The 24,822-nt window shown below is 37.2% G+C and overlaps 1 protein-coding gene across 1 annotated transcript in view; it reads right to left on the reverse strand.

The window, feature by feature from the left end:
* LOC140161207 (uncharacterized) overlaps positions 1 to 24,822 on the reverse strand; it is a 163,751-nt gene that overhangs the window by 50,360 nt on the left and 88,569 nt on the right. Inside the window, 1 exon segment of the mRNA XM_072184662.1 lies at positions 13,618 to 13,759. Within this exon segment, the coding sequence (XP_072040763.1) occupies positions 13,618 to 13,650 (33 nt within the window). The 5' untranslated portion in view covers positions 13,651 to 13,759.

The following is a 24,822-nucleotide window of genomic DNA, read 5'->3' on the forward strand; positions in this document are numbered from 1 at the left end:
AATGTTGACAGTATTTTGGGACATTTGTTCACATTTGTGCATAGTTCTATTCACAACTTTTGACCCCAATTATTGGTAACCTTGACTTTTTCCTGATAAGAAAGAATGAAGCCCCTACTTGAATATGTATCACATCAATTGATCTACTCTACAATTCTTCATTAGATCTATAGCATCATCATTGAATACCTGAAACTCTGAGACAATTTAAACACATCCTTAATGGTACTTGCAAGGTAATTCCATAGCTGTCATACTGAATACAGCATAACTTGTACTGACCCTCTTTCAGATCATGTTGCATGCCATAAATGTTTTTAAACCAGACCATTTCCACAAAATTCATCACTTTAAAGACTATGTTTAATATCTATACATGAGACATACATGTCCACATGAGTACAAGAATGCCTGGGCTTGGTTACAAGGTTCCATGATAGCCCTGTCATTTCCAATTTCAAGATTAGCGACATTTTTGTTGTGTAAACATATACAGTACCAAGGTGGAAAAAAAATAAACAGTACCTTGCTACAGTTTCATTTCCTACTTACCGGACACTCTAGCTTGTTTTAAGTACTCACTTGACACAACACAAGATCGTATGAAATAAATATCGGTGCAATTTATCGTACACAAAACAGATAGACGAGTGTGTTGCCATCACTATACTTGGTGCATTATATCGAGCACATAAAAAATTACATTTGAAGTTTAACGACACCGAGTTCCATTTCAAATGCAGACAATTGTGTATTAGTCTTGGGGCACAAAGGTATAATATAAAAAAACGAGAAGGGTACGTTGTGTTTGCCTATGGCTCAAGGTATAAAAAGCATAGTAAATTGACTAGGTGGATGTATAGCCCCCAAACCAGCTTACATTGGAAGTTCTGAATAATGTAGATAAGTACAAATATCTATCAAATAGAAAAAAATGTATAAAAACACCTGTTCTTCACAGAATCCACAAGTTTTAGGTAGGTAGTGAATCAAAATGAGAAAAACCCATGCCATGCTTAAATCGCTTCCTATACCTTGCAATGTAAGTTCAACATCCTAAAATGTGTACATGTGATGACATTTGACGACACTCGTTCTACTACATGTATCCCTAATCCCTATCACTTTTTAAGTGAAAAAGTGATAAAATGACACAGGCATCTGGGCAATTGATTGGGCCAGAAACACATACACCTGTGTTTTGTTTGCACTCTTGATTCCAAATAACACCTCACATATGCAATGAGTATGAATTGTCATGAATAAAACTGTTGGGCTTGTACTTCAATAAGCACATGTGTCTCGGAGTTCTCAAGAAACCAAATCTGAAAAACACTCCCTTGTGTTGCCATTTTGGTCATAACTCAAAAGACTGATAGAAAACAACATGAGTTATCGTCAAAAATGTGTCATTAAAACTTACAAAGTGTCACATTTGCAATTTCTAAAATAACAGTGATATTTGACTGCCACATCTTAAAACAAAACAAACTGAAAGTCATTTTACTAACGAGAATGAAACTACAATTAATCACCAACAAATAGAGTTAATCACTTGCTGTCTAACAAGCACTGCATGGTACATTACACCCTAAATATACGACTGTTCTACCGGTAATCGTCTCTTGAATGCTGTGATGCAAGAAAAACAGGCCTTACATGTGAAAAGCTGGCTCTTTTCAGATATTCTGAAGTCTTGACTATTTCTACATACCGTAAAAACTTGATAGTTTAAGTAAGTTAGCATATGTGCTTACTATCGAGCACTTTTGAAAACATGAAATTGTACCAAAGTCTGGCGCTTTTACCAACTCAGCTACTGGGGTTGAAACACATATTTGCAGGTGTACTTGTTCTTATATAACTATGTGTATCGATGATTAGCTCAAAACTCTTTACACTTTTGTGGAAGGGGCTCTTCATGTTTGCATGTTTTAAAAGCGCTCGATAGTAAGCACATATGCTAACTATCAAGGTTTTACGGTACTGTTTATGGAATAAAAGATTAGATCTGAGATTGTATTACATGGACTATGTCTTTCCCCAAATGCTAGTTATTTTAATCTCAGTTGTGATTACAAAGATGTTTGCTTTACAACCATACTGCTCCAATTGGAAAAATTTGCAAGATATTCTCTTTCACGCATGACACACGTCTTGCAGGGGAGTAAAAGTGATAATATTTTGCATATTGCTACATAATGTTTTATTTAGAGTTAATGACCTCTTTTTGATTTGCAAATGTCATCCTTTTAACACACTGGCCTAAATACAACAATCCCCTGATGTGGAAAATTAACGATGACTTTGAAGTCTGTGCCACACATGTTAACTTCTTACGTATTCAAGACTAGTAACCGTAAGAATATGTTACCCTTGCGCATTATAGAAATTTCATGCACGAAGGCAGCTGCAGTTCTGATGTTGCAAGGTGTACAGGAGAAGAAAAGTGTGGTTCTTTAGTTTCTTTATGTCTATAGATGTATATTATTCATCCAGTAGAATTTTTTAAATGAATCTAAATTGGAACTTAAGTTTGAAACTTACTTCTGACGTCACACCATCATCAATCAGATGAGCCAGATGAAGTCTGATGGTATCAGACGCAACGTAGCAAAGTGAGTTGCAAATTTTCGTTCCAGTTAAGATCGCAATCACTGGAACAGAAAGTTCACTAACCAGCTATGATTTGCTCCCAAGACATTCAGTTGACTAGTCTAAAGTAAAACAGGTGACCTAATAATACGAACATCTAGGATAGGTGTACAGTCCATACACACACAGCCAACTCAATCAACATCCCTCAAAATTTATGTCCCATAAGCAATATGGGGTAGTGTCACAATCTAAAATGGCGACTTACCGTAGCGCATATCGGAATTTCCAAAGCAATAAATTCACTACTTTTTGATGGTATATCAAAGTAATTTTGTTGAAATCTGAGATACATGACTTATGAAAAACATGCTTTCTTGTACCACCATACAATAAATTTGGTTGCTAACCTTGCTATTATTAGTCTCAATATTAAGGAAACTGGAGCGAAATTAGAGCATCTTTTATGTGTTCTAGCTGTTTTGAAGCTTCTAAAAGGAAAGTTCAGGAAAATATCGCGATATGGAGATTATCACAATATTCTGTGCCCAGGATGCGCAATACTGCAAAAGGCTGGAGATATAATCTAATGTAGCATCATCAGCAAGACATAAAACTATTTCCTGGCTTCATATAAACTAAAATAACACAAACTCATACTTTAAAGCTGTGTTTATAGCTTCCAGTCAGTATTGGATTTATCATAGACAGTAGTTCTCTCTACTGTCTATGGATTAATAAAGGAAAGATTAACCCCCTGGATGCTACTGGTCATCTAACAGCATTTCTGATTGGTTGATTTTCAATTGCCAATTGTGACTAGGCTTTGAACTATTTATGATAAAACTTGCATTTGCAGATAATCTTATTAACCCCCTCCTTGATTGGTTACAAAATGGACACAATTATTAATTTTGGCCAATCGGCAGGTAGTTCTCATGGGGATAAACAGATAACCAACCCAAAGAGATTCAATCAAACTAGACAACGCCAGATGAAATCCAGGTCAGTGCGCAACCAACTGAAAAAATTGCAAGGAAATGTGCTGTCATGCTCAAAAAAAAAAAGTGGGGAATTTGGGAAGCTCCCTGACCCAGGAAATGTTGGTGTTTGGATGAAAATTTTGGGATTTGGAAGGAAATTATGTCTTTTTTGTATACCGGTAATTATAAAAACATGCTATAAATTGTGGGAAATTTAGCTTACTTCCTGGGAAATTAACATTTTGTCAAATTTTTTCTTTGGGATTCTAGCCCACAAAATTCAGTTTACTAGTCGGATGCCCTATCCGCCTTATAGGTTTGAATCCCATATCCGCGCATTTCCTTGCTCCCTTTTCAGTTGGGATGTGCGCCGGACAGGATTTGGTTTGTATGTCATCATGTTTAATTGTAACACTTTGGGTTGCTTAAATGCTCAGTCTCTCCTTTATAATATATTCAGTTTCCTTAAGTAGCGAGCAATCGTTCTTCATTGTGTTTATTTGTTCTTATGCAGGATGTGTAACCCCATTACCGACTTTATTTATAGATTAATATTAAAGATTATCATATAAAAAAAAAGGCAAAGTCCCAAGCTACATTTGGCAATTAGTTATCTATGAATTCGATTTCATTCTCTCTGTAATATAAATGCCTATCTTTCCCAGAAGCAAAACACATTATTGAACATCATATTTATCAAGCCACATATATACGTATATGTTCAAGCTAATGAATGAAAGCTTGAGTATGTTTTTCTGAATTGTCCAGCTGGAAAATTGGATGATAAACTACCTGTTATTTCCCTGGGGGTAAAGGCTGCATAATTCAACAACGGTAACACTTCCGCACACCGCACAGGCAGATAAAAATACATTTCCTTGCTCTCTTTTCAGTTGGGATGTGTGCCGGACGGGATTTGGTTTGTATGTCGTCTTGTTTAATTGTAACACTTTGGGTTGGTTAACTCATAGACTCTAGAAGAGAGTCTATGATGTGTAACCCCATTACCTACTTTATTTATAGATTAATTTTAAAGATTATCATATAAAAGAAAGGCAAAGTCCCAAGCTACATTTGGCAATTAGTTATCGATGAATTCACTTTCATTCTCTCTGTAATATAAATGTCTATCTCTCCCAGAAGCAAAACACTTTTTCTTTCCCTTACCAACATTATTGAACATCATATTTATCGAGCCACATAATGTATATATGATGAATGTGTCCAAGCTTATATTAATGAAAGCTTGATGTATGCTTTTCTGAACTGTCCGGCCGGAAAATTTGATGATAAACTACCTGTTATTTCCCTGGGGTAAAAGGCTGCATAATTCAACAATGGTAACACTAGCGCATGCTGCACAGGCAGATAAAAATACCGGACTTGTTTGATCAAATACCCTTTTAAATATTGCTTCATTTTTTTACTTCATATTTTGTACAGGATAACAAGACCATATGGAAAATGTCTCGCAGTTAGTAGTGTGTGGGGGTGTGTGTGCTTACCTGTAAATGTGGACCTACATTAGGATACACATATCACAAATGTGTTCACAGTTTATAGACAGATCTGCTCAATAAAAGGCGATAAAAGCAAATTATGAGCATTAATAAAAGGCTCCACAAAATTGGCGCCCTACCCCCCCGAGAATATCTTACACGCGCGAAAATTTTGACTTTCATCGCTTGGAGGGGCGCAAAATCGATGCTGAATTGGTCAATTTGGCACCCCCCTAAGGGTGGCGCCCGGGGCACGTTGCCCCCCCCCTGCCCCCGTAGTTACGCCACTGAAAGGCCCTCCATTAGGGGTAAAATGCCCTTCTCTTGTGAAATGCCAAACCGCTGTAAAAAAATCCATGGTGGGGCAATTTAGTATCAAATGTGTGTGTCCTTTTGTTTTGAGGTGTAAATTCAAATGGGGTATAGATCTATGTCCTCGGTTCACGGTGACTATGAGTAGGGGTGTATGGGGGTGTGCTTCCTCATGTCCATGTGTATGTCAACAACCATCCTCACATGCAATATATTACTGCATTGGTTTCAATTTACCAATTCTCATACTGCTTCCCAGTTTATACACCATGCAACTTATTACAAACCCAGACCCAAATGTATGGTGCTTGCTTTCCTTTATATATCTTTAATGTCGTGTAATCATCAGCTCTTCTCCTCAGTTCTCTGGGCATCGGAATCAGCACTATGTGTAATTGCGCATCTTCTTTTAACCCCCTTACAGGCAGACATCCTTTCAGCAGCATCAATTACTCCTGCCTACACGTTTTGCTATAGGTTCCACGCTCCCCGTCATGCTGCTATTAACCACATCCAACAAAATTGAAGTACAGCCCTATCATGGTGGCTCAGTTATATATAAATCTTGTATGATAACAATGCCCCGAGAAGCTTGCATTATATAATGAAAAGACTACGTTTTTTTTTTTATTTTTAAAGACGTATGAATGCAGCACTACCGCGTAATTCATATACGATGATATTTTTTTTTTTCGGTCAGTCTGCACAGGACTCAGATTGTTGTTCACCATACTCGCTACACATTTACATAATAAAAGAGCCTAGATATTGATATAGATAGATCAATTTTAGATAAATTAGAACAAAATGTAATATGATATAGATGACTATGCTTACGTTCGTGTCTATGCAATGATCGTATCTTTTAAATTGGATAATGATACATTTTTCTCTCTCTCTCTCTCTCTCTTTCGTTCTGTCATGCTGTCTGTCTGTCACTCTGTGTGTCTGTCTGTCACTCTGTGTGTCTGTCATTCTGGCTCCCCCTCTCTTTCTTTTATGAAGTATTACATATGCTAATACCATTATTCAAACTTTAAGTATTAATAGAGTACACTTGACTCCGAATATTGGGCAACATGCATTGAAAAACAGATCCATCATCCATCATAGTCGCCCATTTGACTATAAAATATTGTCCCTCATAAATGTATCCATTTAACCACTTAAAAGACTCATAATGCACAAGTCATTCTTTCTGTGTATACATACAGATGGAAACTTGCAGTCCTATGTAACTTCCCGATTTAATTCACTCCATAATTTCCCTGTATACTTCAGTGTGGCAGATTTATACTTCTCCGTACTCTTCAAATTTTGAAACGCATACATATCATGTTTCTATTCGGCTAAATACAGAACAATAATAATGCTTCCGGTTGTATCTTATAATTACAATATTCGTATGCAAGGCAATAATTTTTGATATTATCAGATGAGAACCTGTGCTTCTACTGATTATGGAAACAAAGTCACAGTCACAGCCTTCCTAGTGGTAACATTTTGAACTCTATTATTTAATACCATGTTGAGTTTAAAATGTTTAATTTAGGTATCATCTACCATGTGAAATTTAACATGTTTAATTTAGGTGACATCTAAAATATTAAAAAAAAATTATTCATTGATAATTGTGACATGATCTGATCCAAAAGACAAAAGAAAGTAATTTTTGAAAATTGAGTAAATTGTTTTTTTTTTACTAAATGTCACATCAACTTGTGCATCAAGTGATTTTTCCCAAATGAAACAGCTAAATCCTAATCCTTTAGTTAGTTGCAAAGCTACGAGCTTTATACTTTAAATTTGAAACCACTTTAACATGGTAAAACAAACGCATGAAAATATTTATTTTAACTCAAGAACCAGGCTCAAGAATGAAGGCCATTTCATTAAGGAAGAAACATGGTGAAATAGGAACATCTTCCTTTAAAAGCTAACAGCATGTTTACTACCCCCTCTGTTTCCATGGGCATGCAAAAAGAAGGACACAGTACACTGCAACAACTGTAATGATCAGTACCCAGCAACCATTACCGCCCATGTCACCCACTGCAAACATCAAATCCCATCAAAAACCACATCAGAAGATGGCTGTCTGGTTGACAACACCATCACCCCGCATCACTGGGAATATATGTCAACCTGAAATGTTTCTATTGACCCATCACCCACAATTACCTCCCAATCAACTTACATCACCTGGCACACAGGTGCTTGCTCCATAGAAACACACCATTAAAATTCTTACATTTGATTGTTAAACCCCCTGATGAAAAATCCCACATTGGCGAAAAAAATAAACCACACCAAATTCTTGCTGAAACCCAGCAAGTTTACCAAATTTCAAGATAACAAACTTACAGAGAAACACATAAATTAATATATGTAAATGAGCACATTGCTGATAATATTCTAGAGCCATGGATATAAATGTACTTCTCATTATGTTACACATCATATGCAATATTCTCTGAAAGACCTCCTGTTGCAAGATACCTAAACCAAGTTCAACATCCTGGTGCAAAGTCCATTCAGGAAAAAGTGTGAAGTCTTCATAACATTGTGTATTCATAAACCATGATGTGCATGCAGTTCGGTGTAGTACGTATTTACACTAGTTGAGCATTGCATAATGCACATCTGTGCACGCTTTAAGTGAAATGAATTAAGTGAATAAGTTGGTACTTAATTGACGCGTGCAGTAACAAAAAAACGAAAGTTTTGCCAAAAAAGCCCAAACAAACTATAAATTTAGTTTAATTTTTTGTCAATTTCTAGTAGAGGCTTTTGTTTCAAATTTTCAACCCTGTGAAGTATAACCACTGACGATATGGGATAAATGGGTTTCTTAAACTTTGCATTCAGATATTTTCATCATTTCTTGTGATTTTGAATTCAAATGAAGAATTAGAAAAATCAAAATTAACCAAAATATTGAAATGACAATTCTTACCTGTAATTCAACAGGTAGAGAAGATGTCTTACACTTCCCACAATGCATTTCTTCCATTTTGATTTTCTGTACTTATTTACTATCCAGTGCAACGTGTGTCAATGGTGACAAGAGGTACCTCAATGAACAAAGCACATCTTGCAAAATATGTTTATTTCTTGACTAGCGACCTATGTTTAGCCAGTCTATTCTCACATGAAAACAAAGAGAACCTGTAATAGTGAGTGTCATTTGATGTACAATGTATGAGCAAATGCATCATGTTGCAAAGAATTCTGGGAAGGGTAACATATCTTCTCTGTTCAACAGTGATATGATGTAATGTGATGCGATGTCATGTAATATAATCCCGAATATAATCTTACAAATGTACACAAAGCAAATTCTTTTTACTGTGAAAATGTTTTCCCATAAAAAAAAAATATGTGGGCGCAAACACATACACAAATTCCCTACGCGTCACCTGAAGGAACGACCATCATCTGGCTACTTCAAGTACGGAGACGAACACCTTATAATAACACTGTCATCTGTAATGTTATCATTGCAATCGGAGATTCAATTGCCGTTTTTCACTTGCGGGTCAACGTGAACACAATATTCGATTTCCTATGCTGTATAGGGTTTACACAACTAAAATGGCCCGATATAGAGAGTGTACTAGCAATAGGGTAACCAGAGCTGGCTTGTTATTGATTGATTGTTTGTTTGTTTGTTTGTTTACTTCTATATCAAACTTGTTTATTGTTTCTTTATTTCTTTCTTAGTCAAATATGTTCCTGAAACAAATCAAAGCTGATGTGATTTTCGCTCATAAACAGCTACTGTTCAGTAACATGCAAATTCTAAAGGCCACATAAATTTTTTCAGTAATACTTTTGATATCTCTCCATCATAGCACAAGGCAAAATATGATTGGCCTTTAAAACCCACTGATACAAAAAAATGTTGGAGTGGCATCAAACAAGATGTAATTGACAAAGCATTACTACCCAAACATGCTATTAAAATCACCTTGCACATTACCGTACTACAATCTCCGAGTATTGAAATGTACTTTTCGACGCACATTTGAAATCCGCTATTGAGATTCTTAATTTATGTGAAAACTGACAAGCCACATTCCCTCATGGTTATTTTAATAATACCTAGCTAAACAAACCAAACGCTGAAATAATAGCTTACAGGCCCTGACAGTACAGTACAGATTGATCGTCATATGTACAACAAGATGGTTCATAATGAAGTTATCTTTTTTTGACATTTTTCATCGCACAATTAAATTTTGTGAATCATGACATTCTTCAGACATATGAAATAATGGCACAATGTCAACTGGACAACAACAGGCACCTTTGAACCTACTTCACTCATGTTTTCCAGCAACTTCAAGAAATTTGAAGATGATGCTAGAACGAAGCGCAACTTATTCTGAATATTTTCAGTTCAAATGTCTGCATTTAGTCACTAACACTCAACATCCCCACGGCGGACTTAAAATTTTGTCTTTAATCAAACAATGCGCAGTCAGCAAGTGAGACAAGACGATAGTAAATCTCTGAAGAAAAAATGAACAAAAGCAAAAGGGTGGAAAATTGGATCACTCCACTTCTCTTTCCATCTGCAGCAATTAGTGGTTTTGTTTTATGAATCTAGGCGCTACTAAGCACTTACACATGAGACTAAAATGTGTTCAATTGATATGAATATGGATAAAAGCATAAAACTAGAACACCCGCCAAACCCTTGTATTTTGGATAACTTGTTTTTAACAGGGATGAAACTCCACTTTTGACAAACAGCCTGAATAAGCCTGAAAAACAGCGTGAAAATGACTAGAATGGCCCCAAAACAGGCTGAAAATAAAAGATTTTAAATCTGGATCATAAAAAGCTTGAATTCAGGCACAAGCCTGACAAAGTTACATCCCTGTTTTAAAGGTGGCTTGGCATTTAAATCAGATCATTTTTTGCCAATTCTGCTACTGTAATCTTCGTACTGGTTTTGTGAAAAGGAACAACTGGTAATAAAACAATATAGATGCCAATTACGCTAATTCTCCAACAGGACCAAATGGAAATTCATAAAACAACAATGCTGATTGCCGATTCTCTTAAAAAAGAGAATATACAAATTGAATATTTTAAACCTGTTTTCACTTTTTTTTTAAAGAAATTTAGAAAATTACAAAGGTTTTTTAAAGACATATTCAATAACTCTTCCTATACCTTTGTACAGGAGCCAACCGTTGTTAAACCGTGATGAATCCACACTTTTACTGCAGCGTATCGAAGCGAGACTACGCGTTCTGCGAGAGCGCCAGTAAAATTCGTCATGCCTGGAACCTTTGTGCGTATGCCAGCTTACAAGTTGAATTCAGTATTTTTCAGGTAGCGGCTAAACATTGCCGTTTTATTCTGTAGTTTTATTGCTGATATTAAAAGAAAAATCATCGAAGTTTTTGTAAGGCTGAGTGGCAATGATTAACTGACATTCCTCGTAAAATAATCGTGAATTATACGATATTTAGCTTATTATACTGCGTTCGGCGTCTGCGTGTTTACTTACCGGGCAGCTAAAGCTGCCCTCGCGAAATAAACCACGCAGACGACGCTGTACCGCATCGTTGTTAAACGGTGATGAACAACGGTGAAACATGATTGAATCCCTAAATTAACAGCACTATCCAACTTAACAAAGCTTCAATAATTACAACAGTCAAGGCAACACAGAGATATGCCTGCCGCCTACAAGGTCTTGATAACCACCAAGCACATCATTATTGTTGTTTGTTTGTTTGTTTTTTATCTGGGAATGAATAAATTCAATCCATGGTTCAATACCCAGGGCCACATACAGAATACAATGCCAAATGTTGAGACATACGTATGTAGTCATGTATGAAATCAGTGGTACGATTTCCTATGTATCAAAAGTCTTTTAAATGTAATGTCAATTCTGATGTTACACAGATCACAGTTAGTTGTACTTGTCATATTTTAGCATGGTTTTATTATGTGTGTGAATGGTGCAATGGTGATATCTCCAAAACTTTTCCCTGTATGATATTTAAGCCTATTATTCCATTATAGTGAACAAGGTTTAGCAAGGTAAAGGGGAGATCTGACAGTACAATATATTGCTGATCTCCACACCTTATCATATTCGGTGAAGGCAATGTCAATGTACTTTCAGCTTTAGATGTACAGACATATCCGATAACTTGGTTGATACAGACCTTTGTCCTCACAACTTCCACTGAATCAATGTTTACTTTTGGCTGCTTTTGCACAACACTGCAATGTTTATGTGCTTTGGCTCAGTCACGCTTTTGTAACTTTTGTGCTGTTATTGTCAACAAGTTCATTTCATGATTTCAGGGAACCGGAATAACCCCGACTACAATTACTCCCGCCTCTGCACTACATGTAAGGCTGACAAACAGTAAAACACCTACCTTGCATTGAAGGGAATGGGGATATCTTGTAAATGACTTGGAATGAATGAGTGAATTGATAACTCTAGACAAAAATTGGGGTCATTGGAACAACAAAAACAATTGGGATTCCTGCAAATATATATATAATAGACATAATGTTTTTGAAGACAAGGACAGTTTCAACAGGGAAATCCTCAAATGAATCAAATCTACCTTGCACTGACTGAATTGCACTGAACTTTAAGTTATAAGCTGAATCAGCAAGGTGTTAGATTCTATGCATTGGTATGTGACATTCATGTGTTCTCGTGTATCAACTGAACTAACTTAGCACAGCCTCTGTGCTGTACTCTGATACCTATGATGATCCACAATATTCCATCAATAGTCCAGGCCATCGCTACGCTCGCTATTCGAGAGGCATCGTGGTTTGTGAACGGGGCTAGTTCTAAACTAACTTGGCAGTACGTGGCCAAGAAACTGCCTATTGACTTGGTTTATATGTGCGAGACCTCTGGGAGCTGATCCTGGCTACGATGGCTAATCTAGATGTAGGCTGAGCAGATTACTGCGCCTATACAGAGGTCCCAGCAAATTCCTGTCAAAGTGTGTTGAGGCTTGTAGACTTCATGCCTGTGCATAGCATACTCTAAAAAATCACTGTACTTTTTTTAGGGGAGGGGTCACTTAAATCCTAGGTGCTTCTTTGCAGCATACCCTTTGCTTCTCCTACCCGATTCAATGCCTCTCTTCCCATGTCTTACACATTTTGATTTGATTTGATTTGTTCGGGTTTTGACAACCCTAGATAACCCAAGAAAGCCTCTATTGAAGCGTATTTCCATTGGGGTCTATTTGAACACCGGGACAGGTTGGGAATAGTCAGGCGTTAATACCCTACTCTTTTCGAAACTGGCTGCGAGATACATGTACAGGTATGGCTTTCTGCACACATGACCGACGGCTTAACGTCCCCTCCAAAGGACGGAGTACTTTCATGATTCATTTACCCAATTCTAAATGAACCATGGGGAGAGCGGAAGTCTTGAATTTAATCTACAGAAGTTGCCAATTAATTTCAGACTTTTTTTCCCAAGTCAATATCCCAGCAAATCGCCAGCACCGGTATTGAACCGGGACCTCATGCAATAAAGGGTTACCCTAACCATTGCACCACACAGTAATGCATCTCCACCAAGTTAAAAAGTCCATAGTCAATCATACCCCCCTCCCATCGATTCAAAGCTGCTGATTGATTATAGAACATCATCAAACTTTTGCATTGTTCCCTTTACAACACATCCTGTTCTCAATGTACTGATTTTCCTGATGATGTGTCGGTAGTAGCTGACTACAAGCATCTCCTAGATCAAATCAAAGATACTTTCAAGAGTAACACCCCTCCCATTACCCACCCATCATCAACCAATCCTCTCCTCATCCATCTTTTTCTCACTGCCCAGTGTATACTCACCACACATCCTGTTATTAATGTACTGATTTTCCTGATGATGTGTCGGTAGTAGCTGACTACAAGCATCTCCTAAATCAAATCAAAGATACTTTCAAGAGTAACACCCCTCCCAATTACCCACCCATCATCAACCAATCCTCTCCTCATCCATCTTTTTCTCACTGCCCAGTGTATACTCACCACACATCCTGTTATTAATGTACTGATTTTCCTGATGATGTGTCGGTAGTAGCTGACTACAAGCATCTCCTAAATCAAATCAAAGATACTTTCAAGAGTAACACCCCTCCCATTACCCACCCATCACCAATCAATCCTCTCCTCATCCATCTTTTTCTCACTGCCCAGTGTATACTCACCACACATCCTGTTATTAATGTACTGATTTTCATGGTGATGTGTTTGGTTGCTTGCTTGGTCCAAGCGTCTCTTAAAGTAAGAGATGCCGTACTGGATCAAACCGACTTAGATGTGATGGCGCCCTGCTACAGGGCAAAGTTTCTGAAATGAGACAAATAAAACAAGAAAGATACTGGTTAGATATATATATCACTCTCCATTTCCAAATAAAACAAGAAAGATACCAGTTAGATATATATCACTCTCCATTTCCAAATAAAACAAGAAAGATACCAGTTAGCTATAGACCACTTGGCATGTGACGTCATTGCCCGGCATTATGCGCGCGCATTATGGCAATTTCCATTGTTCTTTGCCCTGCAGTGTACGTACGCATCGTAGTTTGCTAAGAGCACGTGCATTTTAAATCGCCTACGCCACATTTCATATAGTACAAGAAAGCCATTGAACAGTGTAGCGGCTTTTCAAGCATATCGATAGACGAGTCCCTCGCCGTTGTTGATAAACAGTGATGTCAAGTGGTCTATATATATCACTCTCCATTTCTAAATAATACAAGAAAGATACTTGTTAGTTATGTACAGGCCCGTCGCACCCCCAAAAAAAATTTGGAAAAGTATACAAAAAGTCCAAAAATTTCAGAATTTGCGAGCGTAGCGAAAAAAAAAAAAAAAAATCAGGTTTTTATGCTTTTTTGGACAAAAAAGGTCCAAATTTTGGGAAGAAAGTCCACTTTTCACAAAATCGCCCCTCCCCCTGGAAAAAAGTCCACTTTTTCAAAATCAGCACCCCCAAATGAAATCCTGCATCAAGCCTGGATATGTACATAACGATTTTATGATAAAATCAAAATCAAAAGAAAAGAGACTAGTCAGAAATTAACCACATTACTTAAGTTTACTTGTGTCATAAATAAACTGCAAAATGATGAACCCCAATATCCACTTTGCAGTACAGTTTCTGTAACTTGCTGTTCAGGTATAGTACTGGTTCCAGTTCCCCGGTAATGGGGGTATGGTGCATGTAAAGAGAGGGCCTGTTGCCTATCATGGCCCTCTCGGCGGCGCTGAGTAAGTGCTATAGTAGACTAATTCCAATCAGCCGTCTACACTTCGCATGTACTGTGTATGCTTCGTAGTGACGACTGATTATCTTACAGCCAATATCATGACGGACTTCTGAAAACTATTCAATGCGACTTCAGTTGTGCGCCGTCACACGACTGACTAAGCGGCGCCAGCGTGCAGCGTCGCTGTACCGCGCCGCTGTGACAAGATCGCGCTTTCGAACTTCTAAAACAACAAACTCGGTCAAAAGGTCAATTTGGACACAACTGCGCACGCTCTATGCCACAGGAATCCTGTTGCAAAATCTGTCACTTTTTTTCCACGTAGTTTTCTCAGTCGTCAATCCAGACGGTTGACGACTGAGGGCAGCAGTCTAGTGCTATAGTCTGTCTCGTCTCAAGTTGAGAGTAACGCCATGTTGAATTTTGTAGTAGCAGATTCAAAGCCTGTGCTGACCTAATCCCGCTGGGCGTATACACATGCGTAGAAGGGTGATTTGTCAATACGCTGGCGACGCAACGCTGGCGATTCAAGTGCTACTACCAAATCCAACATGGCATTACTCTCAGCTTGATAGGAGACAAAGTACAGTATCATCTTTGCTCATGTCGCAATAAATTGATACCTTTATCCCAGAATCATTTGACATCTGGAGAAACACTTTTGTCAAGAAATCACATTAATTGAGGCATATATGTATATTGAACTATAATGTAACATTAAGCTAAGTGCTATGCTTTTCTTTTTTTAGAAAATGAACTATATGGGATATGCAATTTTTTTTTTCTTACAGTCAAGGCACAATGTTTATGTACTTTGTAGTATTCAATAACAGAAACATAGTTTCCCCTCCCGGCACGCATGTAAAGCCCAGTTTCGGAGTAAAACTGCTCCATTTTTTTAGAATCTAACTCTTACAATCATGGTGAAATGTGTACAACAAACAAACTGCAAAAAAGAAAGACCCTTTCTTTGGATCGCGATACGATACTGAAAATATATATTCTGGAAAAAATAGCCAACAAGCTATGCGCTAAATTGGAATTCACATAGCAATGCGTGCGGGTGGCTGAGACAGACTTTTTTTTGGCCTTAAATCGAATAGGCCCCCTACATTCAAAACCAAATTCAAAATCAAAAATATTCTCCAAGCCTGATTAAATAACGAATTACAAAAGAATCAGGACAATCAATGCAACAACACAGATGGGGTCTAGTTATTTTTAGCATTTGTATTTCAGTGATGTACATACATGTTATTGATCTTCTACATTCTAGAGTGCTTGCATACCCTAGGCACTAATTTACTCCTACAAGTAGGACCCACTTTCCTCTGTGATGAAAGAATCTGTCTTCACTAGTTGGACTAGAACTGATGAAATGCTACTACTAGTTATGTGTTCAGGGTAACCTAAATAAACAAAACTATAGATGTAACTTCACCAAAGGGTTTGTATAATGCTTTGAATGCACCATAGACATTCTCAAATTATGTAAATGCAGCTCTATGCAGAACGGCCTGATGATTGCAAATGCATAGGGCATGTGACCTTTTTTAACATTTTGCCACCTTCAAAAAAGTGTAGAAAATATAAAAATAAATCTAACAATTTGTCATAAAATAACTTGAAGTGATATTCTGCAAAAATTGCAGCTATGAGTAGGAATTGTCAAGTGTATTTCATGGCACACGGTCAGTGGCATAACAATGAACATTGACAGGAGCACAGGAGATGGGGAACATGTTCCCCAATCGATTTGAACATTTAGAAAATCTCATAGGAAAATTGCCAAATAATGGCTTGTGCCCCACCATCAGGCCCAGTGCCCCCCCCATCATGGCTGATCCCCACCCCAATAGAATGACTCATGCTACGCCACTGCACATAGCTAATAGTGCAGGCTGAACTTTAAATCCTGGCATTGTTACGTATCATTAGAGAAAAATGCTGATATACAATTACAATGTTGTAGCCACTACCCAAAACATAAACAAGGAACCTTGAGATCTATGGATCACATCTATCGATGCATCACAAACGCATTGTTGGCTTTTCTTAGAGGTTTGCTACCTAACAATTTTTAAAGTCCTGAAGAGATTATCTTCTACCTTTTAGTAGTCAATCAGCTGAAACTATGTAATTCTTCTCTACTACTCCTAAATAAACAAGATGCAGACATAGCAACCATCCTCTCAAGATTGCATCTAGCCCTATAGTGTGTCTCATCTCAAGTTGAATATAGCCATGTTGGATTTCGTAGTGGCAAGATTCAAATTAATTTAAAAATTAATGATCTAACACATATCTATCTGGTTGCATTGCCATCGTAGATTGAATCTATAGGCCCTTTAAGTGTGACGGACCCTTCCAGGACTGGCCAGGGATTGAGTTTTAAGGTACCTGAGTGCGATCGCACACCTTAAATCACCTGCCCAAGTACAATTTATGGCACATCTCAATTCCTTAACTTCTTACAGAGTGCAATTTGATACCACACCTGACAGCCCGCCTTAACATTTCCAGAAGTGCGACTTGCAGCACGCCTACTATTTTGAAAACTCAATTTCTGCCTGGTTCTAACCAAAGTTACTTTAGTCTTGCTCTGACGGGCTCGGTGGCTACTTTCGCAGTTATGCACCCTATTCGAAGGTGTCTCGAACCTGTGATATCAGGAAATGAGCCACTTCTATAGCAGCACTGAGGAAGGAAACACAGTGGAAAACCAAAACAATAGTGGCACTAAAATCTTGGTTTGTACTAATAGCATTGTTTCGTGAATGCAAATGTAATGGTGACATAGATCATATCAGACTACATGACTAGACTGAAAGCATAATGGCAACAATGAATTTTTAAAAACTTACAAACAAAAATAAACAAAATGAAAGTAGTAGTAGACCTGTACAACAATAGCCTGCCTACATGTAGTGCCTGACATTTCGCCTACATGTTCACAAAATGGCCTTCTACTGGAATTCAGGGGGTGTGTACAACAATACATTCTCAACTTTCCTGGTACATGACATCCCCATTATCATGATTTTACACATAATGTGTGGGTATTCGCACCTGCGATAACTCAAAATTCAACAGCCTTGCTCTGACAGAGCAATCTAATGTGTTTGTCATTGCAACTGTCTCCTAGTCTGAGATACATTTACTCTGGAGACATTTTAATAAACAAATAAGATCCAGTTGTCATACTGTCACTAAAGATATTTTCACGGCATTATAAAAATTTTCATTTTGGAGAGAACCCATTTGTCTTTGACAAGAAATTTTTGCAATATTTGTCCATTTTCTTTAATGCCTTTTCGAATAAGAAATATTAATATGCACGAAAATTTAGCGAATCAACTGCGATCACGAAATACACAAAATTTTTATGCACACACACATTTCATACATAAGTCCATGTACTTTCTAGAACTTGCTCAGTTCCCCTGGATTTCGATGTCCTGAAAGCGAGTGTGAAGCGCGAGCAGAGAGGCGCACAACATCGACAGCAAAGTGCCAACCCTGCCAGCACACCAGCATAGATAGTAACAACTACCTCACAATTGGTTTAATATCTTGGATAGAGAAGAGGCAGAAACTCTTAGAGCTATGTACTTTCACTTCCGGTATTCTTTGGAAAGAAAAATTTTCTGAAGCTCATCCCACCTATTTCAACGTAACTATGTGACTGTACACATATTTAAATGGCAAACGCCCATTAACCCATCACCACATGTATGCTTTCATTAGTAAATGAAAATTACTGAACCAATTTTGAATTGTTTTCGGCTTTGTCACTGTGGATTCCTTATTATATTGCCTTATTCACTGAATAGATCATGTGTAGTTTAATTTTACCTCCCATTGGAAGTAAAATGTTCTGAGAAAATTTGCAATGTCATGGTACAAAAATGTAGTATGAAATAAAATAGTTTCTTCTGTGGACAGAAACTATCATAACGAAGTAATCGAAACACTAAGTATTGCTAAGCAATCATTTTTCTCACGTATACCAATCCTCAACCAATTTTGGTCATTTATATATATGTGTCTGTGAATACCTCTAACTCAGGTAATATATTTTTCAATAGATAATTTTTACACAATAGGATAAATTCCTTTCAATTGTCCAATATAAGCTGTTTATTCTTCCAATATCACCCTCTGTAACCAAACAGTAACTTTAATGCCTTCCATGTGTTGGTTCAGAATACAATAGGGACCTTAAACCTTTTTTCTCCCATGTGTGAACATTTATCGAATTAAAAAATACATAACTTATTCCATGGATGAGTAGGTCGTTGACAATGACAAATGGTATTGAATAGACAAGAACAAATATTTGAATCAGTCACTGAACTGTTGTGGTTTAGGTTGACTGCCTTGGTGAATAGTTGCCGCTCTAATGCCAAGGCCGATATACATACCTACATATATGTACCTGAACAAAAATGATATTAGTTTTGAATACAGACTATGAACCCATTTACAGAGAGCCTAAAGTCGACTTTGAACTCGACTTCATTTGTGTAAATAGGATCGCAGCATCTTGAAGGCGACTTTAAATGATAACCCACAGCAACATTTGTCAAGTTCAAAGTCAAAGATACGAGTTCAGAATATCATACCAATTACCAATACAAAATTGAAAGGTTACATTTAGAGGAAATATCATTGTAAAGCTTATTTTAGACAAATCTCCAGTTCAATATCTCAAAAAGTGAAAATGCCAATGGCAACAGCGCTAGCCCATTTGTGGTGGACCAGGCCTGGAAAAAATGTAAGTGGGAAGCTTCTTCCCAGGAAATTTGGAAGTCTGGAGGGAAATTTAAGTCCTTAAAACAAAGAAATGCATAAGAATTTGGAGGGAAATTTGTCTTTTTGAAGGGCAATTTTGATCATCTTCCAGGGAAATTTTCATTTTTTCCAGCCCTGGACTGGTGGACGGTCACATAACCATATGAAACAATAAGTGTCACAACATAATTTTGGAATTTTAAATTAAATTTTCACACTTGTAGCAATAATATCCACCTTTCCCATTTCCTTCTATCCCTCATTTCCTTTCCCTGCCACTTCCAAGTAAACATTAATTAAGGCATCAAATCGGCATTAGTAGCATTCTATACCTCTACAGCAGTGTCAATCTAACAAATGCACTATTTCACAAAACATCAATTCTACCTCCCTCGTCAAAACAACCCACATCAGCTGTATCAAGCACTTGGCAAAACAGCCCGCAAGCAGTTTTGACGAGTCAAGTCGTAGTCTGCGCCCACTGAAATATTGTTGTTATGTCCGGGCAGTTCAGTTGATGCTCTGGTTTGTGATTGCTCTGGTTTATCACAAACCAGAGACCAGTGGCGGCTCCCAAGAATTTTGTTGGAGGGGGGGGCATAGTGAATTTCAGGGGGGGGCAAATTAACAAATTTTGCTCATAATTGTCCCAAAAAATGGACATTTCCATAATTTTGGGTTTTTACTGTGGGCAACTGGAGGATAAGAGACCTGACTGGAGGGCATCCCCCATGCCCCAGAGGGGCTGAACTATTCAGCTGATATGGACCAAATACATCCAAGATAAAAAAAAATCCCTTTAAAAAGGAATGGTGAACTACTAGGCCCAGGCTATAAGGTTATTCCTGATATAGAGGCTATTCCCAAGATGTGGGTTAGAATAATGCATTATAAATGATTTCATAAATGTGGTGCTAAGTTTTATATCTGACTAGCTCGAATGACCTAATGCCTCGAAATTTTGTTCATTTGAAGATCAAATGGTTAGAACCTAAATTTAATTTATACAAAAATGTAAATAATTTATTTTGATCGACTTCATGTTAATAAACAATTTAAAGGTTAATGCATCTGAAATTGCATACCAGGAACAATATGCAGATCTGTGAGAAATGGAGCACCAGAGGCAGAAAATCACAGCATTTGTATGCGTGTAACCATAGCAACAAGAATTAGGTTGTCTGTGCATTGATTGTCAACAGCTACAGAAAGGTTGATATATATCTAAGATGCACAGAATGATATACACAAGTCTACATCTTCTTGCCTTCCATTAACACCGCCTTAGCAAGGTTGAAAAATGTGGGGCAGCCAACCCAGCCATGGTCTCCCCAGCTGAACCACTTGCTACGGCTCTGCTGAACCACTTGCTACAGCCCTGCTGAACCACTTGCTACGGCCCTGATGGACCACTTGCTACGGCCCTGATGAACCACTTGCTACAACCCTGATGAACCACTTGCTACGGCCCTGTTCATATGATTTAATTTAAGTCTCCCATAATCCATTGCATAAGTATTATCGAGTCATCTAAGTCTATTATATCTATCTGTGCAAATTCTGACAAATGGTCCCAGAACACACTTAGATTGCAATGGCCAAAATCAAATGGTAAAATTAGCAGGCACTCAACATGCTCAACTTGGGCTAGCTACAAAAGGCCTGTACACAAAATTATTCCCACTGCACTGGCACGTTCACCAAAATTACTAATATCGTTTGCGACTGGGTTTTGAAACTAGGGAGTATGTGATTTATGAGACGTCTCTGAAATATGATACTGTTATGTGACATGACGCTTCAAGAGTATTTGATATCAGAGACGTCTTTGAATTAGCAGTGCCCCCGAACTGAACTACCGGTACTAGTATTTAAAGTCCATTTCTATTCATATCCTATTTTGACCACAGAAGAATACAGGTCCAAACACAGTGACTTATGTCAACATCCTGTTTTAAAACCGCACTATCTGTTCTCCACATCGTGGAAGCTTATTTTTCAACTTCACTCATATAGAACAGAAATTAATAAAATAACGTAACTGTACTTTTAGTTGCTAGCGGAACTTGAGCAATATCAAGAGACTTCTTGGGTTTTTTTTTTTAATTCAGTGTCTTAAAAAATGACATTTTAAAATTTTAAAACAGTGTCTTTCAAGCACACAATAACTAATAAAAGTCTAATATTTTAGCATCACGATTCATCGCGCAAACAGGGGGAATTGGCAATACTAGAAAAGAGAGAGACCATGAAATTCATTCAATTTATATGCCTCGACCCATAGCTTCAAGCCATGAATGATATACTATTCATTGTATCAAAAGGTCTAATCAAATCAAATTCCTTCAGTGGATAGCCAGCCTTCCTCCCACACATCATAACCCTTCAATTGTAACACTATTATATTTTATAGAATGTCACATTTGCTTGGAACATGAACTTCTATCCTGTACAAAGTCTACATGACTGAATTGGCACTGAACCCATAACAATGAGTTATGATGTCTGTATGTTTTAATTCAAAATATGATTCCCTGTTCAACCCCTTGTCTGGGTTCAAATTATATTATGTCTGGAAAGTATTTTTGCTACCAGAAATCAGGTACTTATACTCATTTATTTATTTGGATCCAGACAAATCTGTCACTTTAGTCTCTTTCAAAACCATTTTACTTATTGTTTATCAGTTTATTTGCATTCTTATTAGTTTGTTTGTAAGCTTTAAATTCTTCATATGACATTAATGAAAGCAGTTGGTAGTTTCCATTTGTAAGACAATCAATCATCAACACTCACAGAAATGTGTGTGCATTGCATTTCCTCCCCTTTAAACCTTTTTTTTTTCACATTCTGTGCACACCTACATGTAATGAAAATAACATGGGGAACTTGTCATTGTGTCTGTTTCATTACCTAGCTGGGGGGTTTTCAACCCCGAGCTAGGTACTGTTTTGCTATCGGATCTTTCTTCTTTCCTTCTTCTTCTTTCTGGCAATAAATTTGAAAATGCTTCTGCTCCTACATGTTACACCCTACAATTACGCAACTTGCACATATGTATTGGCTATATCCAGCGCCCATAGGGTCTAAACAGAATTGGGGTAAATGGTCATTAAGGGGGCATTTCCTGTATTTAACCAAATACCTTCAAAATGCTTCTTCTGCCACATATTATATAGTACAATGATGTCATTTGCATATATGCATCGGCTATACCCCACGCCTAGAACTTGCATACAGAATTGGGGTCAAAGGTCATTAAAGGGGCAAAATCTTACAATTGCATTATCTGGACATCTGTAAGGGGTATGGGGCTCAAACTCGGTGACAACAAATCTCATGACCAGGGAACAATTTGCACGGTCAGGTCAAAGGTCATGCAGAGGTCAAATTTTAGAAATGAATTTCCTGGACATCTGTAAGGGGTACGGGGCTCAGACTTGGTGACAACAAACTTAATGATCAGGGGGACATTTTGGAACACTTTGCAGGAGTCAAGTCAAAGGTTATCTGGGGTCAAATTTTATAATTTCATTTTCTGGATATCTGTAAGGGTTATGGGGCCCAAACTTTGTGACAACATATCTCATGATCAGGGGAACATTTTGCAGGGGTCAGGTCAAAGGTCATGCAGAGGTCAAATCTTATAAATGTATTTTCTGGATATCTGTAAGGGGTACGGGCTCAAACTTGGTGACAACAAACTTGATGACCAGGGGAACATATTTGGAACATTTTGCAGGGGTCAGGTCAAAGGTCATCTGGGGTCAAATATCAAAATTGCATTTTCTGGACATCTGTAAGGAATACGGGACTCAAACTCGGTGACAACAAACCTCATGACCAGGGGAACATTTTTGGAACATTTTGCAGGGGTCAGATACCTCCACAACACCAACACGCCCCAGCTAGGTTTGTGGTCTATGACCACCATTTGCCACTAGTTGTTGTCTGTGTTCGTTTTGTTCTGTCTTTTCTGGTGTTAAAAAATTTTATATCATAAAATCAGCCATCATTTTTATTTTGTAATTTGTTAATAAATCATAGACAGTAACACTATGGCTGTCGAAAGATTTAAAAAAAAAAAGTTTGATTGGTGTTTTGTTTTGTTTGTTTACAGTATGTAATGTATACCCTACAGTTCTAGATTAATAAATGCATTAAATTGACCCGACTTTCAACTTCACCCGATAAACACATTGAACAGCCTTCTGACATGTTCCAAGAATTTAAATGACTTTCCTGGATTTTTGTGGCAAAATACTTCCAAACTTTTCAAACTGTCAATTTTATGTTAGAAAACATCCTACAGAGATTATAAATTCCTGATCCATTTTAATATGAGTAGAATGATCCACAATTCAAGTTGTATTACTACCATATTGTTTCCAAAAGGGGAGCGTTTATTACAAAAAATACGGTATTTTAAAGGGTTTAAAAAAAATTAGTATCAAAATATAGCGAAGCTGAATTTATGCAAGCATCACCATTATCCAAGGTAACCAAAAGATTGATATAAAGGACAATTGCATGGAGATAAAAGTAAAGGCATAACATTTAATTTCACTAATTAATACTGATTGCCCTGCCTACTGAATTGGATTTCCAAGAAAAAGGCTGACTAATAATATGCTTCTTTTCAAAGTAAATGAATGGGATGAGACATCAAATAACTGGGTATTACAATTAGCTAATAATATATGCATCATTGTTTCTTCTCATGGTCCTTTATTGTAAATCAAAAGGAGCAAATCGGTTGACAGATTGCATGGAAATTTAAATAAAAATCACTACAAGCAAAAATTTCACTAAATTTATAAACTTGTATACACATCAACTTGCATACATTTCAGAACTTTGAAAAGATTCTCAAAATCCTCAAAGAAGTGCAAAGATTATTAAATATAGGATGATTGATAATGGAATTTAACAATAGAGTCAGAGGCAGCTTATGACAAATACAGGTAGGCCTACATTATTGGCAAATGTTGCTTCCAGATAAAATACCTAAGGATAAATTGTTGCAGTTGCATATATCACTAGGATCCACAACATGCTCATCTATCAAGGCACAGTTCTTTTAACCCCAATACATTTGCACATCCACTGAATGACCTTTGAAAATTTGGGTACAAAAACTCATACTCTGAAACTTGAGGGCAAATTTTGCACTATGATTGTTTTTTATGAGGTTATTGAACTATGCCATTGGGATGAGGCCATTGTGGTGCATAGTGTATGTGCTACTGAAATTCAAATCAAAGTGTAAATGAGTAGGATGATTTACAAATGTTCAAAATAAAAGTCAGACAGATAAATCAAATCTGAATTAAATTAAACT

Source organism: Amphiura filiformis, chromosome 1 (genome assembly GCF_039555335.1).
Source record: "Amphiura filiformis chromosome 1, Afil_fr2py, whole genome shotgun sequence".
Classification (NCBI taxonomy): Eukaryota; Metazoa; Echinodermata; class Ophiuroidea; order Amphilepidida; family Amphiuridae; genus Amphiura; species Amphiura filiformis.